Source organism: Macrobrachium nipponense, chromosome 15, assembly GCF_015104395.2.
Source record: "Macrobrachium nipponense isolate FS-2020 chromosome 15, ASM1510439v2, whole genome shotgun sequence".
Taxonomy (NCBI): Eukaryota; Metazoa; Arthropoda; class Malacostraca; order Decapoda; family Palaemonidae; genus Macrobrachium; species Macrobrachium nipponense.
In genome coordinates, this window is record NC_087208.1 from 66,404,855 (window position 1) to 66,427,543 (window position 22,689).

General features: G+C 37.0%; 1 protein-coding gene across 2 annotated transcripts in view; it reads right to left on the minus strand.

The window, feature by feature from the left end:
- LOC135195027 (bestrophin-4-like) overlaps positions 1-22,689 on the minus strand; it is an 83,065-nt gene that overhangs the window by 1,920 nt on the left and 58,456 nt on the right. For both annotated transcript variants that reach the window (XM_064221335.1, XM_064221336.1), the window contains exons 2-9: positions 20,189-20,770; positions 14,978-15,088; positions 13,532-13,703; positions 11,266-11,395; positions 9,593-9,831; positions 5,025-5,258; positions 4,274-4,485; positions 1,029-1,173 (exon numbers count right to left, since the gene is read on the minus strand). In XM_064221335.1, the coding sequence (XP_064077405.1) occupies positions 1,029-1,173; positions 4,274-4,485; positions 5,025-5,258; positions 9,593-9,831; positions 11,266-11,395; positions 13,532-13,703; positions 14,978-15,088; positions 20,189-20,259 (1,314 nt within the window). In that variant the 5' untranslated portion in view covers positions 20,260-20,770. The remainder of the gene's footprint in view (positions 1-1,028; positions 1,174-4,273; positions 4,486-5,024; positions 5,259-9,592; positions 9,832-11,265; positions 11,396-13,531; positions 13,704-14,977; positions 15,089-20,188; positions 20,771-22,689) is intronic.

The window sequence follows — 22,689 nt, forward strand, 5'->3', positions numbered from 1 at the left end:
CATGAAAAAAGCTTATTATGAAAAAGGGAACATCCCCGGTAGTGCGAAAGAAGGACTCCAGTAGTGGTAGTAGTAGTAATAGCCGGGATGTGCCTTTGCAACGGCTAGTCCGAAGAAACGTGCAGGGAGGTGCTCGATAGTGCTGTAGTAGGACTAACCTTCTCTCTTTTCGAGGCTGGAGAGTGACGGGGAACTTGGGAGGGGTTTGGTTAACTGTGGATCTAGGGGAGAAGTTGCAAGAAATGAATACTGATGGTTAATTCCAGATCGAGAGCTGGAAATTGTAATTCCAGTTTACATTTTAATCATCTGGGTCGATTATCTAATGCTTTTTCGACTTCGTTAATCAAATTCCCAAAGAAAGGCGGATAGTCGAACAGTTTCAAATAAAGTTGGGTAACTCCATTATTCGATTTTTACCGTTAGTATATATAGAAAATGTAAAATCAATTGTGAATACCTTTATTATTCTAAAAAAATAATAAAAAGTAATGAAAAGGTATATGTAGTTAACCAATATGACAAATGCCAATTTAATCAGTGCATACAGGTAACTTGAGGTCTCACAGTTTTAAGCTATTTCCAAATAATGAATATTATTTTCGAAAAAAGAAATTTAAGACAGAAATAGTGAGGGAATTCAAACCTCTGGATCAGAAACTATCTTCAGCTTTTGCAAACTGTTCCTTGGTCTATTCTCCACAAAACTTCATGAAATTCAACAAACTACTTCTTCTGACATGTTACGGACGGTCAAGCAATTGAAGGGGCACGTGAATCCGCTATCTCAGTCCAAATTAGTAGCAGGGGGAAATCAACTGGTTCTGCTTTGCCTCTTTGTAGCAACTGTCAAAATCCTTCAACTTTTCTTGACCCACAGATGTGAGAGCGTTCTCGATAAACTCCTTGATAACATTATTAATGATGCTCTCAAAAATGACACAGAATTATGGCTCACAATAAGTTTACCATCACAAACTGAAAAAGGTAAGTAATCCTCATCCTTCCCTCTGTATGGAAATCCTTACCTTCGGGGGTCCTATTGTCACCCCTGAACATCCTTCCCTGGAAGAAGGATATAAAGGAGTTTTTCCTTCCGGAGTTATGCGAGGACCCAAGGGAGAGAAGGGAGCCGATCTTCTTGAAGACGTTCGTGGTGCCCTTCTCTTCGTCCTGGAATTGAAAGTTTTAAACGTTAGATGGCCATAACAGTTACGCCGTTTACGCTATTAAGAGAATGATTAAGGGAGATGTATGTGTTTTGGTTTGTACACTAATGTGGGCTGTTAGCATGCGTTTGCCTATACTCTGTTTTTTTTTCATCTGTCCATCCGCCTGTGGTGTTTTTAGTATGGTAACACTGCGTCCCGGGCTTTAGATAGTTATGCTATGTGTAAGTTTTAGGTAAATAAAAGGATATCTGGGTGTACATTTGCAACTGAAAAGTGCTTTATAATTTACTGTATGCGAATTACACCGTTAATATTCGAAATAGGATATTATTATAATCGTTGAATGTAAGCTGAATGTCACTATCTTAAGCCCGGGACGCAGTGTTACCATACAAAAACACCACAGGCGGATGGACAGATGAAAAAAAACAGAGTATAGGTATCCAAGTTTATGAATGTGTGTGCTTTAATAATAAAAAAATTGAGAAAATGGTGCAAAGAAAGAGATCTATACCAAACTATAGTTATAAAGCATCGGATAATTTATTGCCAGACTATAAACTTAAAAAATAAATTAGATTTAACTTACGTGGAACTGGAAAACTTTAAACCATACGTTAAAAAAAGTTATCAAAACGAGGAGGTCGACCTAAGAGCAGAAATGTAGGGAAATATCATAAGATTGTCAATTATGCCAAACGATTAACGTACAAAATACTTACGAATTGAAAGAGAAAGCTAAATCTATTGACGAACTTGGGCTGGCGACTTTGCAATAAGCAGATGTTTACTTTTATTTCGGTACAATCTTAATCCCACCTTTTTCATAACTAGGACTAACTGTTTTTAAACTGTTCTTATTTTCAGCAGACTAAATGAGGTCATAAGGCTACCTAGGGCTAAACCTAAGAATATTTTAGTGGGTGGGCACTGGACTTTTTTTTTATCAACGCATATAAAATATACGTGTATACTTTACACTTATTTCTTCAGCTTTGTCTTAATTTATCAATAATTGTTCATACATAATGAAAATGTTATTTGATAAAACAATTTTTATGGCATATTTTATTTAATATTTTTTTTATAGCTACAACAACAAATAGTTTAGCAAATTCTGTAATTTTCAAGAAGTGGTGTTTTAGTTCTATTCAAATCATCTACAGACCTTTTGGGCGAAATTAATTTAGTCTCCCAACCAGTTAACATGTTACGTTACATTTAGGCCTGTAGTACCTTCCTAATCAGTCTGTGCATTAAAACCAATGTACGGTGATTAGGGCTACGGTTAATTGAATTTGACTTGCTATCTAAGGTCTAGTTCTACTTTTCTTCTTGGCCGTATGATGTTTTTGTTCGTGTCATAAAAATAACTGAAAGAACGCCTCGAATTAGACCGTGCTGGGTCACTAACCTTATTTCTATGGGCTGCTCTATGAGCAAGTGCTCGTGCTGGCATAAGGACAGTTTAATTTCCAACAACAATAACCTTATTTCATTTCCTAATTTCTTTGCCATCCATTGAACGTTAAAGATGGGTAATTTTCAGATAGCATTTTGTTAGTTCTGGCAGTTTGTTTCCTTTTGGTTTCTTTATTCTTTTTGGATTAAATTAGCCCAGTTCCATTTAGTTTTTGTTCTTAATGGATGGTTGCTTCTCCCCCATTTTTCCCACACTTTACATATTCCTTATATGCATTAAGCTACAAATGTCTTTTAATATCCAATTCGTCTTTTAATATCCAATTCGCTCTACCTCGGAATTAATATGTTTCCATATATGTTAACCGAAGTGGAATGTTTTAGTTAATAATAATTTCGTCCTCACTTGTTGGCCGAGTCGGTAAAGACGTCACTGAAGTCCTGTTTTCCCCTCTGTGCGCTGGTTCGAATCCACGAGAAAACGAAATTATAATCAACTAAGACACTCCCCTTCGGTTAACATATATGAAAATATATTAATTCCGAGGTAGAGCGAATTGGATATTAAAGGACATTTGTAGCTTATTGCTTGTATATGAATCACAGTGATGTGATAACAATTTATATTCCTTATATTTGTTTCTTTGCCACTTTTGTAACAGGTGTCCCAATAGTGAACATTTCCTATGATTGAAAACGAAAAACCTTGTCATTTATGAGAATCAGTGCCTCTACAGATTGATCCTGTATTACTAATCCTACCCACTCTACTTAGATCTATGAATAAAGTAGGTTTCTAGAAAGAAGTATACATGCAATTTTCTTAATAATTATGTGTGGCTAACAAGAGAAACTTCTGAGTCCAGACAGAAGCCCCTGAGGGGAACAAGAAACTGATCACGTAAATTCCGAGCAACAACAGCGCGTGTCCTATGCATTAACTACAGCATTGTGATTGTACGATAATTAACTGAATCAATGTAATGTCAGCCTTTAAGGGACTGGATGAGCAAAACAGTGACGAACAGCCAGTTAAACATCCGGCAGAAGAAGGGTACACTATAGGCCCCCATACACTGAACGATTGTCTGAGCAATTGCCTGAACGACTTTCTGTATCGTTCGCAAAAACACTGTGTATGGGCTTGTCTGATTGCAAAAGTGGGCGGAGCTTCGCGTCTGAACGATCTCAGCGGGAATCTGTCACGACCAGGTTGCTGGCTGGCGACGTACGTAAGTCTGTCATACACACATCGTTCAATGTATGGGTTTGTCTGCCGATATAACGTTATCGCGCGCGTCTCATTTAGGGATGATGCCACGTCTACTCGAGACAAAATCTTTCTTCGGACTGAAATCGGTGCGGAGATCGTTCATACTGTATGGATAGTGTGTGTGTGTGTGGTCGATAACGACACAGTCGTTCAGTGTATGGGGGCCTTAAAGGAAATGAAAGGAATCGAGTTGAAAAACTCCCTCTGATTGCTGTGTTTTGGACAACAGCTTCCTAATAAGCGTAGATGACAGACTCGTCCGTCAGACATGTGGTACTAACGCAAATTAAATGTAAGCAGCTACTTTAGATCACCAATCAGGGTACCAGTGCCCTCGGAAGGCCTGATGCCCCAAAAACTTCATACCTGAGGAATGGAAGGTCACAAGAAATCAGCAGCACCTTACCTCATCTTCAGGTTCTTCGTCAACGACAGGCAAGAATTCTTGATCCGCTTCTGGCACCTCCATGTTCGCTGTGCTGCCCATGGGCGGGTCCCGCCGGAACTGCTCAGAGCAATCGTGTAGGGCAATTCCGCAGGGAACACCTCCTCCCAGTAGATGTCCTGGATCAGCTCAGGATGTTCTTCGTGCATCTCGTCGACAATCATGTATGAGATCTGCTCGAGAGCGGGAGAACGTCTAAAAAAGGAGTTTCATTTAAAAAAAAAAAAAAAAATCGTGGCCATAAAACCCATAAGACGTTGCAACGAAATTTCCCAAAAATGGGAGGCCATTATGTACTAAGTACTGACAGAAACTGAATTATATTATTAACACGCATTTAGAGTTTTATTCAAGGTATGAAATGTTTAAATAACTCTTTAGCAATGAATTCTAGAATATGCTATGTTCAGGTTTTCGTTCGAGATGGCTAAATAGACGTTCAAAATGCGCACCACGTATTTAGTCTTCAGCAGAGAAGGCGAACATCCTGACTAATTTAGGCCCCCTTATCCAGAAGGCTTGCACGCAAGCATACACACACACCCATCATTATATATATATATATATATTATATATATATATATAATATATATATATATATATATATATGTATATATATACGTATATACTATGTATGTATGTATGTATATATATGAAGCGTGTGTACATATACAATACACTGATAAAGAGAGGCACCAAAGACAAACCCCACCTGCAAGTTCCTGTCGATGAGGTAATTCACTTCGAAATCGTCATCGTCCTCTCCGAAAGGATTGACGAGCGACTCTGCCACTTTTAGCCATCCCATGTAGAAGAAGAACTGGAGGAAGGTGAACACCGGGACGTAGAAGTCAAGATCATGGTTCGGGAACTTCTTGGCCGGATCGAGGAACTGTCGTCCCATTATGGTCGAGAAGAAGAAGGAGTAGACGGCCAGAGTTACGACCTGGGACGAGATAACAAAGATTTTGGATGATCGGAATTTGGATTCGAGAATAGACTGGTGCTTCCTGAAAGGATATTTGAGAGAATGTCTTTTTTAGTGATATTTTTTTCAGGTGTTAGTGTCTGAAATACTGATGGAAAATCATTTAGAATGCTGGAGGTTGGAGTAGAGAAATGTTGAAGAAAGATTTTGGAAGATCGGAATTTGGATTCGAGAAAAAGATTGATGTTGCCTGAAACGATATTTGAGAGAATTTCTTTTTAAATGATATTTTTTCGGGTGTTATAGTCTGAAATACTGATGAAAATCATTTAGAATGCTGGAGGTTGGAGTAGAGAATTGTTCAAGAATGATGTTGGAAGACCGGAATTTGGATTCGAGAATAGACTGATGTTGCCTGAAAGTATACTTGAGAGAATATCTTTTACAATGATATTTTTTTCGGGTGTTATAGTCTGAAATGCTGATGTCATTTAGAATGCTGGAGGTTGGTGTAGAGAAATAAAAGTTAAAGAGAATTTGGGAAATTCTTGATTTTTAATGAATTTGGAAATCGAGTTTTGGAATAGCCATTATTTTTCTAGTATTATAAATCAAAATGTTAATTAAAAGAACGTGCAACATTAGAATGTGGAAAACTGAATATTTTTAATTCTAACTGAAAGAACAAAATCTGGAGAAGAAATATGTTGTTGCGTCATGACCTAAAAAAAAAACATGGGATAAAATATGGACTATTAAAAATGATGCAACACGGAAATGTTCAGTTGTTTGAGCATAACATTATGAAAGAATGGTAATCTTTCAAGTGTTGTAACCTGAAGGACGAATAGCATTGTGAAACGTATAAGATTGAAGATTTTTGTTGTGGTGAAATTCTTTCAAGCGTTTTAAATCAAAATGATTATGAAAAAAGCTGGGTTTCAAAAATACTAGTTCAGAACATATATTTTGATATTTTTTGTCTTAATGCGCTGCTCTGACATAAATTGACATAAATAATCTTACAGTAGACTCTTGGAAACTATCGTCTTGTTTCAGTCGGAGGTTCGTCTCTCTCTCTCTCTCTCTCTCTCTCTCTCTCTCTCTCTCTCTCTCTCTCTCTTAAGATCAGTGGGGAATTTTACCTAACCTGACTGACGTGATTCATGTCATAAATTATTTTACAACATTAAGTCTAAATCCTGCCATCATTCATTTCCATCATATTTCTTATTCAGTTGGGCTTACTTGTCTGAGTTTCCGGGAGGTTGGGTCAATCAAGGTTAAGTTAGTCTCTCTCTCTCTCTCTCTCTCTCTCTCTCTCTCTCTCTCTCTCTCTCTCTCTCTCTCTCTCTCTCTCTCATCTGTTTTTTTATTGGACTGAATTTGGAGCATATTAACAAACAAATAGTCTTTCAGAATTCAAAATAAAATTGTTAATTGCTCTGTATCACTGATGTCGTCTGGTAAATTGTACTAGTTTTTCCTCTTCATGCGTTTGTTTGTTTGTTTGTTTGAATAGTGTTTTTACATGGAGCCAGTGGTTATTGAGCAACGAGACCAACGGCTTACGTGACTTCCGAACCACGTTCTCGTATTGAGCTGTACAAACGCTTTCCCTTAACAAATCTTCTATCAGATGATAATAAACGCGTCAATACGTAAAAAGAAGAGTAACTCAGACATCTGAGAAGACCAAAGCAATCGGTCACTGACTCTATGACGCAATGAGTCGTATTGACAGAGAGAGAATTCGATCTTCTCGCTAGGTCCAGAAATACCTTGAGTGTTGTTTTATATTTTTCGAGGCAGGCTTTTGGAGTTCACGGTGGAACTTCCGTAATATGAAGAACCTCTCGCAGTTTATCAAAGCTGTAGCATGATAAAAAAAAAAAAAAAAAAACGATCTTAGGACTTTGAGAAAACAACCCTGAAATATGATGCCAGCGGGGAGTTGAATTCTATTAACGCTGAATCATACACCATAGACATTTGATATCCTCTGACGCAAACTAGATAGAGAGAGAGGGACAGAGAAGAAGAGAAGCGGAAGGAGAGAAAAAATAGAAAGATAGAAAGATCGGTGCTGCGTCATAACAATGTATACTGTCACATCATAATTAGAGAGAGAAAGAGAGAGAGAGAGATCCGTGCTTCGTCAAAGCAATGTATACAGTCACATATATTTAGAGAAAGAGAGAGAGAGAGAGAATCTTTTAGTACGAATGAACATTACTTCTCTGAAGTTTTTCCTGTATCGAATTATTTAAAATCTAGCCTCAACCTCGTACGCAGACAGAGGCAGACGGGGAGGTATTAATACGGATAAGCAATTTCTTTCCACTTTACATATTGCTCTTGAAATTCAAGCTTTGTAGAGAGAGAGGGAGAGAAAGGCAACTTGACGCTTGACCTACTGTGAACGAGGATGGAGCGTTTCTCCTTTGTAAACTTCCGGGTATCGCGGTTTTAATTTCAGTGCTTAGCATTAAATGTTTCTGGGAGAGATATATTATTCATCCTGATAACATGGCGGTGCAACATCTAAGAACGGTATCAGTGTGAGGGTCTGGAGTAACAAGCGGCCTTTTGTGAGTTATACTCACTATTGCGCATTGAGAGATGTTTACGAGCATTGCGCACTCTTGAGACCCTTCGCTTCTCAACAGCTGTTTGTTTTTCTCGTTAGCAAACGTTAATTTTACACTTTCGAACGATACTTTTCTTTCTCCTGATTACATGAAAATTTGTTTCAACGTACTTTGGCTGTTCTTAGTTTTGTTATGATTCGTAATGAATATTCTGTAGCTTAAACACGAACAGAGTATCCCGTGAACCGAAAATAATAAGCTTATGAAGTCAAACATTAGATCGGTAGAAAAATGACAGGCGAAAGCCCGTCTGGTTTCCCGATAGTCAATTTCCCCAGAATTCCCATAATAGACCGACAGAATACCTACCTTGTTTTGACAGATTTTGCAATTTATTTTACCATTTTTGAAAAAGTAGTAACACTCAGGCAACCCAAGTGCACTCATATTTTTTTCTGTAAAGATATCTATTAAGATGACTTTGACTGTCCGTTCGCCTTTTTTCTGTCTGCCCTCAGATCTTAAAAGCAACTGAGGCTGAAGGACTGCTAATTGGTCTGTTGATCATCCACCCTCCAATCATCAAACCAACCAAATGACAGCCTTTTAACCTCCTTAGTTTTTGTTTTAAGGTTAGAGTTAGCCATAATCGTACGTCTGGCTATTGGTACCAACATCACAGGCCACCACCGGGTCGTTGTTGAAAGTGTCGTGGGCCGCCTCTAAAAGTTTCCTGATCCGTGGTTGAGAGTTTCATACGATATTATACGGTATGCAGAAAACTCGACTGCGCCAAGGAAACTTCGGCACATTTTTTTTTTTAGAACGTAAAAAACAGTTCTTTTAGAAACCGTAACATAGATAACCTTTCGAAATTTCACTCTGTCCGTAAATAAGTTGCTGAAGGTCATATTCCATGGAAGGATATTTATATGAACGAAATAACTCTACACGGTACACTGTTGAACTGTCAAAATCATTAAGAACAGCTAATCCTAATTACTGGCACAAAAACTAAAATACCGAAATGAATAGCTTGCATTCAGAAGCGGAATTTCAAATTTGATTGACATTCTCACTCTCTGAATAACTAACACGCTTGGAAAGCTTCCTTTACTCTTAACATGTGACTCACGCTGACTTTAATGTACCTTTGGCAATATTCTCGTAAACATATTTTGCTGGCACACCTACTAAGACTGTTTTACACAGTAATGAATGGACTCTATGCTTTGACATACCCTCCTTGAAGTTCAGTTCGTGTTCGTTTCTTAGTCATGACAAATTTTTAAAAATTTAATGCATTCCTCAGTATTAGTCTCCGATTTTATGTATACGATATTTCTGTAATTTTAGTATATTCCTCATCATTTGACTTATGTAACTTCATTGCATTAATCAACCCATGGTTGCTGTAACTTTGTGTATGCTTCATCATTTGACGATTTCAACTTCAGTATTGTGACAGTTTTGTAACTTGAAGTTTTTGGAACTTGAAGTTTCACCTAATTTTAAGAGCTGGGATTGTACGTGTAACTTCAACTTTCACTTGATTTTGAGCCTAATCTGCGATATGAAGTCTAACAGTTAAAAATTGCACAAAATCATGCTGTATTATTGATTAATTTTTCTACAAGTCTGCGATTGCTTACGACAAATTCTCGCGCTCTCCTGTTTACAAGAATCTCGTGAAAAAGACTCTTCTTCGTTTGCATTTGATCAAGGAATTCTGATCGCCAACTAATCAGTCTGTTCGCTTACCTGCGTGTATACGAGGGGGATACTGATCCAGTCATAGCTCAGCAATCCTCCGCATTTCCCTCGGAAGTTGTTGATCTCGTCGATTATGGTCTTCACGGCGAAGTCGTCCCGGATTCGGTTCTCCTTCCTGGCCCTGGCGACGACGCTGCCGGCCCACACCAGAGGGAGCCAGTGCAGAGGGTGGTTCGTCTTGGCGGTCATCCCGTCAAAGATCTTCTTCTCGTTCACCGTCATCAGACCTGGAGGATGCATGCGGGTGTTTGACTTCAGACAGAAGGACATGTGGCACCCTCTAGGTAGCTAAAAAAAATTATATACATATGCAGTTGTAATAGCCACAATGCCCTCTTAACTCCTTAAATCCTTTGCTCTTTTTTTGGATACGCTTGCCACTACAAAGGCTAAAGACCCAAGTTCAAAGAAATTTGAAGAAATTGTGATGTCCGGACATCACATTTCTTCAAATTTCTCTGAACTTGGATCTTCAGGCTTTGTAGTGATAAGCGTATCCAAAGAAGAGCAAAGAATTCAAGAAGTTAAGGGGGCATTGTGGCTATTACAACTGCATATGTATCTGGTAAAAAAAGTGACCAGTAGATTCTCACACACACACACACACACACACACACACACACACACAGTGTGTGTGTGTGTGTATGTATATGTATATATATATATATATATAAATATAAACTATATATATATATATATATATATATATATATATATATATATATATATATATATTGGGTCACGTAGTGGAAACCTGGGCGAGGATGGAGTGGAAAGGATACATCCTACTGAAACCCATTTTTTTGCTATGTTAACCCAAGCAGTAAATTATGCAGTTGGTAATTTGCGATAAATTATGAAAGTGGGAGAAATATTGTGATAAAGGAAAAGTGGATGAAAAAGAGTAGGAAGATGATTGGACGTTGGAAACCCTTAGAAAACTGTATTATTTCATATCACCATTGCAGTGAAGAAACGAATGTATAAGAACGGAATGAGGGCAAGATATATTAAAAGAACTTATCATATTAGTTTTGCGCTGTATCAAATTTGGGCTACATCTGTTTCAGTATACGCTATAGCTCACTTTCAAGCAGGGTTGAGCAATGATTAAATCAAACTGATTTATTCAAGTGATTAAATCATTAATTTTTTTCAATAAAAAATCATGATTTTAATTTTTTTTATTATTTATTTTTTTAAGTTGAAAGCAAACAAATGGAAAAATGTGGTTTGGAGGTTAATAAAAACTTAAGCATAACTGTGCTTCATCTATCTATTTTGATTTTAAAAAAATTGCAAGTACATCCTTTAGGCCAGAACTGGAAACCTAAAAGATAAATCAATAATAATTCTGTCATAATATAGATTTTGAGGAAAGGAAGGATTGAAAAAACAGCTAACAATTAAAAAAAATAAAAAAAATAAATAAATAAAAAATCAAACAAATCACTGATTTAAAAAAAAAAATTTAAAAAAAAAATTATTTAAAAAAAGTCTTTAAAAATCACCAACCCTGCTTTCGAAGCAGATCAAACTAATGTTGGAGGACACGAAAATTAAAAGTTCACATAAATATTTCAACCAAACCAATCACTGTTGGAGACCCAAGATACTTGGACTATTGTCGTGACCTCTGACGACTTATTTCAATCCCTCACCTGCCTCGACGAGGTGATCCAGCGTTGGGAACCGCTTCTTCGCTCTGGAGGTGATCATGGTCAGCGTGATGGTGAAGGCCAAGTTGACATACCTCACTATAGTACGACGCATCAGACGCCCTCTGTTATCCTGGCGCGTTCGTTAGTGAATGAAATGACAATTAAGTTGGTGTTGTTCAGCGATTTTCAGCGTCAAAATTAGCACTTAGAGCAATTTTAGACGTAGATATTGATAAAAACTATTGCTTTTTATATTACTTTTTTCCCTTCTTCATCACAGAATACTATGAGCTTATGGTTAAAAGGATTAGAGATGTTATATACAGCACAGTATCCGTATACGTACTTCAGTGTTCTGATGATGAATTGTTATGATGTCATTTCCAAAGAAGTTATGCTTTACAGCAAAATAAATTTACTGATATAAGTTATTGATCTATAGCCGTCAGCAACTTCATAAGTTCATTGATTAGTTAATAATAATAATAATAATAATAATAATAATAATAATATAGGCTGTCCTTCTCCTCGACGAGGGTGGCCTTCTCTTGTTCTTTGGCAGACAATTGTCAGACAATTCTGCGGAAGGGTCCTCCTGAAGCTCCTTGTACCTGGTTCTCGCTGGGCGGCAGCGGCAGGGTCACGTAGCCTGAAGAATGTATATTTTGGAAGTAGACCCTCTTTTAAACAAATTCTGTTGAATAAAATGGCAGAATTCAGCGAATTAATCATATATATTATCTTTTCTATTTTTCTTATTACTCGCTTTTCTGGCTCAGCGATACTTCGCAATAATTGTCCAATATTCATATTGGGGATAATGCTGAAAGTGGTATTAAATTCAGAATAGGCTTTATTAATCGAAGATTGGTATTATCAGTATACTGGTGTTATCAGAATACTGGTATATGGGAAGGCGTTCCTCTGGTTCAGATCGAGCAGGGGTCGTCGTCGGTGTTGTTATGATTCCATAAGAGAGGTTCCGGGGTCGTCTCTGGTATTCATCAGAGACGACCCTGGCCTGACATTGACCTGCTCGATCTGAACCAGAGGAACGCCTTCCCATATACCAGTATACTGATAATACCAGTCTTCGATTAATAAAGCCTGTTCTGAATTTAATACCACTTTCAGCATTATCCCCAATATGAATATTGGACAATTATTGCGAAGTATCGCTGAGCCAGAAAAGCGAGTAATAAGAAAAATAGAAAAAATAATATATAAGATTAATTCGCTGAATTCTGCCATTTTATTCAACAGAATTTGTTTAAAAGAGGGTCTACTTCCAAAATATACATTCTTCAGGCTACATGACCCTGCCGCCCAGCGAGAACCAGGCACAAGGAGCTTCAGGAGGACTGTATTATTTGTAAAACATAACAACAAAGAATTTCGAACACCTGAGCGGATTTTTTACATTAAATTTTAAGCCTGAACACTGAGTTCGAAAGTCTTTATTTTTATCATTTACAAATAATAAAATTTATATGGCTCACATAATTAATATAATTGTGAATTTTTAGCAAACAAAAGCTAAATCACGCAACTGTGAACTTCTCAACAGTAGTCAAATCAGAATTGATCTTGTTTGTCGGAAGGGGATTGGGAAGGTAGGGGAGACATGACACATCCACCCACCCCATGCAAACCAGTTTATCCGCCCTGGGTGGGGCGGTGTGGATAGGGGAGACATGACACAGCCCCTTCCTTTTGCAAACCTGTTTGTCCGGCCCAGGTGGGGGTGGGGTTGGTGATGGATCAGAAGGGTATGGGAGATATCCACCCTCCTCCTGCAAACCTGTTTGTCCGGCCCGGGTGGGACGGGATTGGTAGTGGATCAGAAGGTATGGGAGGCATCCACCCTCCTCCTGCAAACCTGTTTGTCCGCCATGGGTAGGGCAGGGTAGGTGGTGGATCAGAAGGGTATGGGAGGCATCCACCCTCCTCCTCCAAACTGGTTTTTCCGCCCTGGGTAGGGCAGAGGTAGGTAGTGGATTGGGAGGTTAGGGAAGACGTCCACCCTCCTCCTGCAAACCCGTTTGTTCGCCTTGGGTAGGGCGGGGTAGGTAGTGGATCGGGAGGGTATGGGAGGCATCCACCCTCCTCGTACAAACCTGTTTATCCACATCAGGTAGGGATGGGGTACGTAGTGGATCGGGAGGGTAGGGGAGACAACAGCGCCGGGTTCCAACGCTCGTAATAATAATAACAATAATAACCGCCATTTATAACCGAGCAACAACCACAGAAAACCAACCCTTACCTGCCCTTGGATCGAGGTGGAGATGAACAGCGACAACGAGTCGGGCCAGGGCAGCGTCTCGTACTGGGCCCACCACCTCTGGATGACGATGCTGACGTAGAAGCCGAGAACGAACGACACAGGGATGAGGTCGCTGTAGTGGTTGCAGTAGAGGGTGATCATCTCGAAGATCCTGCGGTCGAGTGAAATGGTAATGTCTCTGATGATCCGGGAAACAAACAACTTATATTTACGATTAATGGAACTGAATTCAATATAGAATTTAGCCCAAAAGCCAAGCACTGGAACGGAAATTGACAGCAAAAGGTTTGAAAGGTGTAACAGGAATAAAACCTCGCTGTTGCACTATGAATCAATTGTTAGTAGAGGGTGGAAAGTAAGTTGGAAGAAAGAAGCGAAAATGGTTGTAGCTAGGGGTCGAAGGTACGCTTCAAAAGACCTCAAGTAATGCCTTACAGTGCACCGCACGAGGGGCACTGACGGCACTAACCACCCCCACGCTTAAGGGGTATTTAGGATTAATGCTTGAGTGTTTTTCTCACGACATTCTGAAAGCAGCATCGGTTTTTGTGCAAAGTTAGTGTTGTGTAAAAGGAGAAGTCGCACTATACTATGGTGAGGTTAAGAGCTACCATATTCTCATCATATAGAAATGCTACTTTTAGCTTTCAGTAACGATTCGTTTGTGATTGAATTGTTACATTAAGGGCAGGAGTATCTAAGAATGAGAATGATTCCATAAAACCATACAGCGTAGATTTCACTGCATACAAACAGCTGTTTCTTTTTTAACAAACCTTTTTTAAAAATATTTCATAGTCAGTGATTCCCAAAGCACAGTTGTGGAAAGGATGATCAACGTATTGAAATTTTTGACTTTGTAAAAAATTATTATTTCTGAAGCGTTCATCTTCCCTTTCAGGAGTCAAGATAAACATTAACGTAACTTTGAAGTTAAGTCAATATTATTTTTTAATCGATTCTTTAGAAAACGTCGGTCAAAGAAAACTTTATGGGGTATATTTTTTTTATTTACTTAAGACCCAAAAAATGGAAACCTTATAAATTTTCCAAACTGATAGAACTTTTATATGGCATTTAAAACTTGTCACTCGGCAACCTTAAAGAATTGTGAAATGCTTTGAAAGCTACGTTTGATGTCTAAAAATAATCCTGAAATCTTTGTTAACAAGAACATGTGAATCACCAGAACTTCAGAGTTTTAAACTAATTGTGAGACTGATATTTTGAGCCTGCTTGAACAAAAATATTTTAAGATTTATTTGAGAACACCAATGGGTCTATATTTTTGTTAAAGATAATTCAATTAAGCTGTATCTAAATACATTTAATAATATCATTTCAGAATATTTTCACAGAATGAATGAAATGATCATACTTTTTCATAGTCAGAATTCTGGTCAATAACTAAAGAGGGTTACTTACTTCTTCTGCTCTTCATTCAGCACCACGCGATAAATAATGGAACACGTGTAGTAGCACATGGAATAAACTAACAGATCTGGCCACACCAGCTTGTATATACTGCCCCTCCATCTGCGGGAAAAAATATTTGTTAATATAGCCAGTCATTCCTTTCTACTAAGCTTAACACATTTTGTTCTTTTAAGCAGCATTTATGCAGATTTTTGTCTATTCCAAAAGGGTTACACTGATGCTGATTGTAAAATTATATTCCATTCTGTACCCTTCCTTTGCTCCGAAGGATTATTGAAAAGTTGATTAAGCCCGCATAAAAGTACCTCGAATACACACACACACTATATATATATATATATATATAATATATATATATATATATATATATAAATAAAATATGAATAACTTGATCACGAAATATATAAAACGTGATGCTAGGTATAAATAAATACATGAATTCTGTCATGTCATACACATTGTAATTTTCTTATTTCCACAAATATTAGGCCACAAATATCATTTACTTTAATAGTAGACAAACGCTAATTGGTTCTAATTTAAAACAAATAAAATTTTCTCAGAAAATTCATACGAAAGAGCCCAATCAGACTGAAAGCCTGCAGTCTGCATCATTCCTAAAGTATGCAAATTGCAAAGACTCCACAACAATAGGAACACATTCTCGACTATTTTTCTTTTGGTGACTCCTAATCCTTCGTCTTCAGATCACAAGAGGCTCCTTATCCTCTAACAAAGGCCAAACAAAGCAAAATGCCGCACACTAAGGGATAATGGATGAATGTTCTTTCGTGTAAGTCATGGATATAACTTAGGTTTTATTTTATTTTTTTTATAATAAGATGGGGATGCTGATAAAGCTTTTTGCGTGTTTCTCTTTGTTTGGTGTGTAACTTAGTCTACGCAAAAGCAAGGAATGTAACCAAAATTGTAAATAGACAGTTCTGATAAGTGTATGTACTTCGACGTAAGGTTTATTTGGACCTGATAAAATACTATTGGCTTACTTAGAATTACAATTATCATGCTGCCTCTTCCTCAATTACTTTTTTGTCCACCGTAATTCTTTACTTCACACAAACACGCACACATACATACATACATACATTCATTAATATATATATATCTATAATATATAATATATATATATAATATATAATTTAATATATATTATATATATAGAGTAGAATAGATGATAGATAGATAGATAGATAGATAGATAGATATATATTCTATATATTATATATTATATATAGATATAATATTGATATATATAATATACTATAATAAAAACGCGTGCCATAAAAACGCCAAAATAGTAAAGAAAGAAAATTTTATATTTCAGAGACTTGCTGTCTCTCTCTTCAGGTAGATGAAGGAGAGACCACAGTCTCTGAAATATAAAATTTTCTTTCTATATTTTGGCGTTTTTATGGCTCTTTTTTATTAGATGGAATTCCTTTGTAACAGAACATTTTTACCAGTCATATAATATATATATCTAGTTATATATATAAAATATATATTATATATATATATATTATATATAATATATATAATCTAATAAAATTATATATATAGGCCCTAAAATAAAAGGAGGCCCATAAAACAACCAAAATGTTAGAGAAAAGAAAAGTAACTATATTTTCAAGAGACTGCTGTCTCTCTCTTCGGGTTATATGAATGAAAAAAGAAAAGTTTACAGAAAAAAGGTGGTATTTATACCAAGAGATTCGTCCACAAGTAAGCCAATTTAGGTCATCCGCTGATATCTTCCTTTAATCTTCTTAAGCGTTGGTTGAATGAACACTGCGTCGACGATGTCCGATGTCCAATTCCCTTTTGAGATGTTCATTACCTGCTTCTCTTTATTAAGGCCGATTCCATCATTTGACTCTTGTACCGGCAGTTGCTGCTATAAATTACACGTGACATATTCCAGTTTATTCTATGGTTATGTTCATTTATATGGTTGAAAATACCGCCGAGTTTCTGTTGTCCATATCTAACTGACCGTTTGTGTTGTATTAACTCTCTGGGGAAGTGATTTACCTGTAAATCCGATGTAAGATTGGTCACAGTCCTGGCATGGGATCTCATATACCCCAGAGTCTTTGGGCGATGTCTTTTGTTGGACGTTAATCAGGGATTTGGCTAAGGTATTTGGGTAGGTAAATGCAAAAGGGTGGATTTCCCAAGGGTGTGAGTTACTCTCTTAATCGTCTCTCCAGGTGGGGAATTTTTATTTTATTGTTGGGAGTGTCTCTGGTCTTGTCTTTAGGGGGTCGGTAGAAAATTACGTTTGCTTTTGAATTGCTTTCTCAATTATATGGTCAGGATACTTTAAAGATGAAAGTTGCTTGCGAATTAGTTCATTTTTATTCTTTTTCCAGGAAACTCTGGGGAACAATTCGTAAGGCTCTTAAGAATAGGTTGCTAGCTAGACCTATCTTGATAGTATTGTCATGATAGCTAAAGTATTGGAATATATGAAAGTGAGAACGTTGGTTTTCTATATGGTAAATTTGTATTCTGTCGTGTCTCTGATTATTAAAACATCAAGAAAAGGAATTTTGTTGTCGTTCCCATTCAACTTTAAATTTGATGCTGGGCGCTAATGCGTTTAATTTTGAGAGGAATTCATTAAATTACCCCACTTATTATCCCAAAATGTTAGTATGTCATCCACGTATCTCATCCACAGATGATATATGGAACTCAATCTAATCTTCGCCTCCTCACTACGGACCACGTATACAGGTATCTGATTTCATTCTGTTCGACATTGCTGCCTATAATAGCGTGACTCATTCCAACAGACTTTTACGCAAGTTAAAATAACCTAATAGATAATAGCGCATGGAATAATCTGAACAACAAGACAAAGTTTTAAACTTATCCAACACCCCCCTTACTGTAAATCAACATTTAGTTTTAAATTTAGGCTTTCCTTGTCCCTTATGCAGACCGCAAAAACAACCTAGACTTCATAGTGGCTTTTTTGATAAATTCATATCTGACAAAAACTACAGCCGAAGAGATGTTTTTAAAAGGAGTGTACTAAATGCTTTAACTGACCTTCATAAGAAATACCTGTTCCCCGCAGATTCGTGATAGCCATCCACTCGCTAAAAAAAGTTAGATGTTATAATAAGTAGATCCGACAAAGACGGCAAAATTGTAATAATGGACAAAGACTTCTACCTCGACAAAATCAACCAGCTCCTTAGCGACACAAATACTTACGAAAAACTGACGAAAAATCCCTCCAGAACGTTCCCACAGAAATTTTTCGGAAAGTAAGATTAATTGGCCAAGACAAAAAGAGTATTGAACTATTAGAGAAATTTAAAGTAATTAATCCTAAATTACCCTACTTTTATGGTCTTCCCAAAACTCACAAAGACAATCTTCCATTCAGACCCATCGTTTCATGCGCCGGAGCTTTCAATTACAAAATTTCTAAATGGTTAGCTGGCCTCCTTTCTCCTTTTTTAGGCACTTTTCTCCCAGTCACATCAAACATTCGGAAGACTTTTGTCACAAATTCAGAGAAGCACATATACCACTTCACAACATAAAACTTTTAAGCCCCTTGACGTAGACTCCCTATTCACAAAAGTACCAGTACAGGACGTTCTTCAGTTTTTAAGGGAAAAATTATCCCCCTATTCAGATCATTTCCCTTTGGCACTTGACAAAATAATAAAGTTAGTTGAATTATGTGCATCTAATAACGTATTTTCATTCGGGATCATTCTACAAGCAAAATTCGGTGTAGTATGGGTAGTCCTTTAAGTCCTATTTTAGCCAATCTGTACATGGAATACTTTGAAACTACAGTAATAAATGCAATAAAACCCAAAAACATGCTGTGGATGAGATACGTGGATGACATACTAACATTTGGTATAATAAGTGGGGTAATTTTAATGAATTCATCCTCTCAAAATTAAACGCATTAGTGCCCAGCATCAAATTTAAAGTTGAATGGGAAACAGACAACAAAATTCCTTTTCTTGATGTTTTAATAATCAGAGACACGACAGAATACAAAATTTACCATATACAGAAAACCAACGTTCTCACTTTCATATATTCAATACTTTAGCTATCATGACAATACTATCAAGATAGGTCTAGCTAGCAACCTATTCTTAAGAGCCTTACGAATTTGTTCCCCAGATTTCCTGGAAAAAGAATTTGAACTAATTCGCAAGCAACTTTCATCTTTAAAGTATCCTGACCATATAATGAGAAAGCAATTCAAAAAGCAAACGTAATTTTCTACCGACCCCCTAAAGACAGACCAGAGACACTCCCAACAATAAAATAAAAATTCCCCACCTGGAGACGATTAAGAGAGTAACTCACACCCTTGGGAAATCCAACCCTTTTGCATTTACCTACCCAAATACCTAGCCAAATCCCTGATTAACGTCCAACAAAAGACATCGCCCAAAGACTCTGGGGGTATATGAGATCCCATGCCAGGACTGTGACCAATCTTACATCGGATTTACAGGTAAATCACTTCCCCAGAGATTAATACAACACAAACGGTCAGTTAGATATGGACAACAGAACTCGGCTATTTTCAACCATATAAATGAACATAACCATAGAATAAACTGGAATATGTCACGTGTAATTTATAGCAGCAACTGCCGGTACAAGAGTCAAATGATGGAATCGGCCTTAATAAAAGAGAAGCAGGTAATGCAAGTCTCAAAAGGGAATTGGACATCGGACATCGTCGACGCAGTGTTCATTCAACCAACGCTTAAGAAGATTAAAGGAAGATTATCAGCGGGGGTGACCTAAATTGGCTTACTTGTGGACGAATCTCTTGGTATAAATACCACCTTTTCTGTAAACTTTTTCTCATTCATATACCTGAAGAGAGAGACAGCAGTCTCTGAAATATAGTACTTTTTCTCTCTACATTTTTGGTGTTTTTATGGCTCTCCTTTTATTAGATGGAATTCTGTTGTTACAGAACCACTTTTACCAGTCATATATATATATATATATATATATATATATATATATATATATATATATATATATATATCTATTTATAAGCTCGTGGCCATCTGGTTTCTTCCATAAGAATGCATCTTGTCATAAACATTGATAAAAAAAATCGGAGGGCATGTGAATTAAACTTACACAGTGACACAAATGATCAAAGCTCACCTGAAAAGCAGCCTCCAGAAGTTCCCTAAGCCCCTGCATTCAGCGACCTCGTGTGTGTATGTGACAGTCATTGTTTCGATTCACTTCGACGCACAAATGAGATTACTCGAGAAAAAAAAGAAAACGCCCTGAACAAACACACCAAGTTAAAATTAACAAAAATAAAACTTAAAAATCACGGAGTTTTTAACATTTCACCAACGAATATACACATAGTAACAGTTTTCGTCGTGCTCTGTCAAGAAACCTTCTCTTCTTCCTGACAGTGGTGGGAATTGTGCACAGTTGCTGAGTTCAAGGAGTACGAATCGAGTCTGGACGTGTCAGCGATGCTCATCAGGGACTTGCAAGCCACGACACTCTGTTTGCACGAAACTGTGGACCGTGTTGGTCCATTCGCCATGAATGGATATGAAGTCCTTCGAGAGAGAGTCACTTTAATCTAAGCCATTATAGTATCTTGAACGTGTTGTCTCATTCACAATGGCTGTCACGTATTTTCACCGAGATGAAGAAGTGTCGACTATTCTCAGATGATCTTGAGACGTCACAATCTCCACCACAGCCACGATCTCCACCAAGCTGTAATGAGAAGTCAGTCATTGGAAAGTTTTATTGAAAATAATAATAATAATAATAATAATAATAATAATAATAATAATAATAATTGCAGGGGTTGTAATGTCTGATTAGAAAATAGTCATAGATATATACAATAAAAATAAAAATAAAATCTGACAAAATTTCAACATTACTAAAAGCTTAAAAGCAAAGAAAGAAAAGTAACAAGAATCAATTAGGTAATTGTGATAAACTTTTTTTAGAATATGTTCACTGAAATTATCACACACCACAGTAAGACTTCCAAGACACAGCAGACAATCTAGGTGATTAAAGAAATGACTGAATTTAAGATTTATCAGAAGTTTGGCAACTGTCCAAAAATAATCGGGAACGTTTAACTATGTCTAAGGTCTGGTGGTTAGAAAAATTCTGAGCATCGAGACATGAGAGATTTAACGTTGCCATTTTTACGAATAATGTCCCAGATATTTTCCATTTTAAAATGACTACAATTTTAGAAATACAGCCTTACCTTGAAAAATATTTTAAAACTTTTCTCCAAACTGCATGCCCAACGGAACCACAGAAAGGAATTCTGCTAAATGAAGTAGAACTTCACGAATTATTCGCTTGAATTAATCTTAGTAAAATTTTAAAAAATGAGACGTTTTCTGACGTGACTTTGGGCGGGTGCCTTGACCTGACCGCAGTGGGAAATGTTAAGGATGCCAGATGCATGACAAGGCTGTTTGGCGGTCAATGGTTTTAAAAAATAAGTATTTTGTGCTCTTGGACTTTTGCTTCAAGTTTCGGAAAATGTTTAAAGAAAAGAAACCCGCCCGGTTGGGGCTAGGAACTTTAGTCACTCAGCAAAGACGTGACAAGGTTAATTAATCATTAACTTTAGGCCTATGTACGATTAGATCATTCACTAAAAGGGTTTATAGCTCATAGAAATGATGCTATTCTTAGCATTACCATACAGATCCTTAATTTGTAAGAAGAATGTTCTTTAGAAGGAAATATCCTTGTATTGAAAAATAAAGTAGTGGTAAAATAATTGTAATAAGATAAGCAATGAAAATAGCCCAACAAATTATATCTTATTACGTGCATTTCCTTTGATTCATTCACACAAATAATTTGATCATTGCTGCAAGTGAACATATGAATCCATCACTCGAGAAATATGCTCTACGTCGCTCCTTAAAGAAATTCAAGTTAGTACAGGAATCCTTCCCTTCTTTAATATTCAAGAGAAATGTGGCATAAAGGACAAGGCTGTTCGCTGCCACCATTAGAAAATTGCTTTTAATGAAGTGAGTAATCAGGGACGTGCAGAGAACTTTTTCAGGGCAGGTGCTCAAGTAAAAAAAAAAAGGGCAAAACTATAGAAATGAATGAGGCTAAATATATACCGGCTTAATATTCTTTCAAATGTATTTAAACTAGCCATTAATAATTCAAGAAACATCGAAAACCAAATATCAAGTGCAGCTCAAGAACTTAATTGGACACATTATGCAACAAATGAAATGAAACACAAGCTGTATGTGTCTCATTCAGTAGGTTAATGGCCACCTACAATGAATCATACTGGTACCTGTACCGTTCGGTGTTTCCAGTCCACATTACTGTGGCCGCCCTTCCTGATTTTCCTCTCCATATCTATTAATTTACTCGGCTCACTTGGTCCACTGTCTTTCTCCCTCTTTTTGTTATTACACTTTTTATAACTAAAAAAGGAGTCAAAGCCTTAATGCAGAGGCAATACCAGTTAAAATAACTAGGAAAGCTTACCTGGCCTGTTGTCAGTCTAGCTCAGCTGAGCTTGCCTTGGCCTCAGTGTTACCAGACAGTGAGACATATAGTCAGCTGATCTTGGGTGACCCAGTGTTGCCAAGATATAATACCCATTTCTACAAGCTCCTGTTTAT